Source organism: Musca vetustissima, unplaced genomic scaffold (assembly GCF_032173495.1).
Source record: "Musca vetustissima isolate MV318-11 ecotype Yass unplaced genomic scaffold, APGP_CSIRO_Mvet_v1 utg974337, whole genome shotgun sequence".
Taxonomy (NCBI): Eukaryota; Metazoa; Arthropoda; class Insecta; order Diptera; family Muscidae; genus Musca; species Musca vetustissima.
Genome location: NW_026889544.1, coordinates 1 through 3,439, shown reverse-complemented (window position 1 = coordinate 3,439; position 3,439 = coordinate 1). Strand labels below are relative to the sequence as shown.

The 3,439-nt window shown below is 39.4% G+C and overlaps 1 protein-coding gene across 1 annotated transcript; it reads right to left on the bottom strand.

Annotated features, from left to right (window-relative positions):
- Positions 1-218: 218 nt before the first annotated feature.
- LOC133337238 (homeobox protein GHOX-7-like) lies at positions 219-909 on the bottom strand. The gene is made up of 2 exons (XM_061545488.1): positions 592-909; positions 219-520 (listed from the first exon to the last, which is right to left on the bottom strand). Exons 1-2 carry the CDS (start codon positions 902-904, stop codon positions 219-221), a joined length of 615 nt encoding a protein of 204 aa, XP_061401472.1. The 5' UTR covers positions 905-909.
- Positions 910-3,439: the final 2,530 nt, after the last annotated feature.

Sequence of the window (3,439 nt, the reverse complement as noted above, 5' to 3'; positions counted from 1 at the left end):
ACGTTATGTATTCAATGGCTGACCTTTAATCCATAATAATGTCGAATACATCCAAATATAATTCGATTTCATTAGAAATTCACTTTAAATTCGACAGATATTTAGAACCGAACATTCTGGAAAATCCACAGGCCAGAAATTGTAATCGGTTAGTTCCACTTTTTTATTTCTGGGAACACAATGGACCCATTTGTATCCTTAAACCGCCTTCGTTTCCATTACACAATATCGATAACATCTTCCGGCTCAGGACTCGAGGCATTCGAAGATAGCGTAGAGTCATAAGAAGATTCTTCTTTTTCACGGCGGTCACGTCTCTCGCGGGCACGACGATTTTGAAACCATATCTTGACACGAGTATTGGTCAAATCCAATGAATCGGCAAGTTTATTGGCATCTTCAGCGCTCAAATAATTCGAAGCTTTATAGGCACTTTCCAAAGCTTGTAATTGAGCGGGTGTAAAGGGTATGCGTGGCAGGCGACCGGGTGTGCGTTTGGATGGGCCCTGACGTAGGGATCCTTTAGGAGAAAAATAAAAAATAATTAGTAAAATGTCAAAAAAATTTCCCAGAATTTTTTGTAAAACCTACTTTGCAACTTTGGTGGGTGATAACGGGTGTACTGGAGCCAATCCAAGACGGGTATTTGGTCCAAAAAATGTTGCTGTTGTTGTTGCGGCTGCTGTTGCTGCATTTGATCTTGCTGTGGACTAAGTCGCAGTTGTTGCTGTAGTTGTAATTTTTGCAATAATTCCAATTGTCCTTCATGTCCTTGCAAATTGATCATGTAGGGATGATAGTGTGAGGTGTTCCGCTCACGTCGCATAACACCCAACGAACCATTGGTACCGGCATATTTATCACCGGCTCTATTTAAAATATATTCAATACTGAAATCGCTCATGTTTGCAGTTTTTCTCTTTTTTTCTATTTGAGTTAGAGATCCTTATTCGTGGAATGCTGAATTTGCACTGTAACAATGTTGCAAATTTGGTGTTTATTTAAAGGATCTTTTTTCTCGTTCGCCATCAGCATCGTCCTCTTTGGAAAGAGGACTCCATTTTTTCCTAAACGATTTTCTCTTTCTAACTTATGGCGGATTTTTAATATTTTCTCTCTTTCACTCCCCTGCTTCTCTTGAAAATGTATCTCATTGTTAGATTTAATCCATTAACAACAAACTGTTGTTGTTGTTTTTTTCGAGATGGCTGTCAAAGCAATGGGCGTAAACATAGCCTCTGTACAAATTGCTACCACAAAATTTGCCAAAACCACCACAACAACAACATCGAAAATTGCAGTTAGGCCTTTATCTTGTTTAGTGATTTGTTCATTCATCCTTTCAGGTAGTTGAGCATTGAGAATGAACGGTCATGAATGATAACCGCGAGATAGTGGATTCTGGGGTGATTTTTTTAGAGGGAGAGGGGTTGATTAAATTATTGTTATTTATATTAGCCAAAAATTCATGGAATGGTCGCAAATCGTGACTGAGTTTTACGACATTTTCGAAGAAAAAAAGTATGTCAAAACACGAACCAATATTGCTAATTATCTGCTACATTGTCTGATATCGCAAAGTACTAAAGTAGAGGCGAACAATTAAAAACGTATTATATGGGGACCATGTTATGCTGTTATGAGATAGTATCTTGTCATGCTCCGAAAAAATAGTGTTCCAAATGACATACTTACTTGCTTAGCTGGCTTGTGACGGAACTTTCGTTCCATAAGCCGAGCTTAAAAAAGATTTCCAGGCGAGTCGGTCTTTTGCACAGTTTTTCCAATTTGAAAGGCCATGTTCGGCAATGTTGTCTTTCACTGGATCTTTCCATCTAATTCGTGGTCTTCCCCTTCTGCGTGAACCATCAGCTTGTTCGCTTTTATATGTCTTTGACATCTTCATCCATTCTCACAACATGACCTAGCCAACGTAGTCGCTGCAGCTCAATACGTTTAACAATGTCGATGTCCGAGAATAGCTGGTACAACTCATGGTTCATGGCTTGTAAAGTGTTAGTTTGGTGGCCTTGTTTCTAAACTGCTTACTTAGACCATAGTAGCATCTGTTGGCCAACACTATCCTTCTCCGCATTTCAAAACTGATGTCATTAGTTTTATTTATGGCGGTACCAAGTTATATAAAATCTTTGACTACCTCGAAGCTGTAGGTCTCAGGTTCCACAGTTGGTACAAGTCTACTTGACGTCTTGCCCGTTGATATCATCAGCTTGGTCTTCTCGCCGTTTACTGCCAGACCCTCTTTGGCACACTCCTTCTCAATTTGTTCAAAGGTGTCTGTTACTGCTCTCAATGTTCGACCCATTATATCGATGTCATCGGCGTAGGCGTGTCATTTCTGTTCACCTTTGCCTCTCGTATGACCATTTCCAGCAGGATATTAAAAAGATCACACGACAAACTGTCAACTTGTCTGAATCCTCGTTCGGTATCGAAGGGCTCCGATAGGTCCTTTCCGAATTAACTGCTGACCTTGTGCCACTTAAAGTTATGCTGCATAGTCGTATTAGTTTTTCAAGAATGTCGAACGGGGACATGACTTTAAACACCTCTGAATGGATAGGGCTATGGAATGCGGCTTTATAGTCGACAAATATGTGGAATGTATCGATGTGTTTTCGTGGGGTTTTCCAGGATTTGGCACAGAGTGAAAATCTGGTCAATTGTGGATTTTCCAGGTCTGAAGCCGCATTGGTATGATCCAATTATGTCATTGACCATTGGGTTCAGTCGTTATTCCTCTATAGTTGGCACATATCGTCTTGTCTCATTTTTTTGTGCACGGGACACAGGATGCTGAGGTTCCAATCTTTCGATATATAGGTTTAGATATAGCTTCCATATATATTTTCATCCGATTTCATTTAAATGTTGTACCAAGTAACTTAAGTTTGTCCGATTGGGACGAATTAATGCACAACGTACCAGGTGGAACCTAGAATAACTTGTATTGGATTTTATGTCGAGATAAATTTTTGGATAGCGCACTGTGCTGCAGGATACCAAATGGTGGGTGCACGGATGCTTAAATATGTCCATTTATATATAGCTCACATACGTATTTTGCTCAACTTCATACAAATTATTGAATTCAAATGTTCATAAATTTCCGAATGGTATGTTTATGGGTCGTTTTAATTTAGTTCAAATATATTTGTACTTTACACAGTAGTATCATCGGGGTCCATTTTAATTGTAATAAAAAATGCTCGACCTCGACACTAGACATTAATTCCGTAGACCTCATTAAATACCCAATTTACAAAGAAATTGCCCAATATGAAGGTCCAGCCCGCTTTAATGAAATTTCGGAATAACAGCCCCAAGAGTTTGTAACGCCTCGAAATATTGGTCCTAGACCCACCTTTATGTATACCGATCGTCATATCTCGACTAGCTGAGTCTATCTAGACATGTG

Coding starts and splice junctions, on each gene's coding strand:
- LOC133337238 (XM_061545488.1), bottom strand. CDS start 904: ATGAGCGATTTCAGTATTGAATATATTTTAAATAGAGCCGGTGATAAA. Junction 521..591: donor TCACCCACCAAAGTTGCAAA/GTAGGTTTTACA, acceptor TTTCTCCTAAAG/GATCCCTACGTCAGGGCCCA.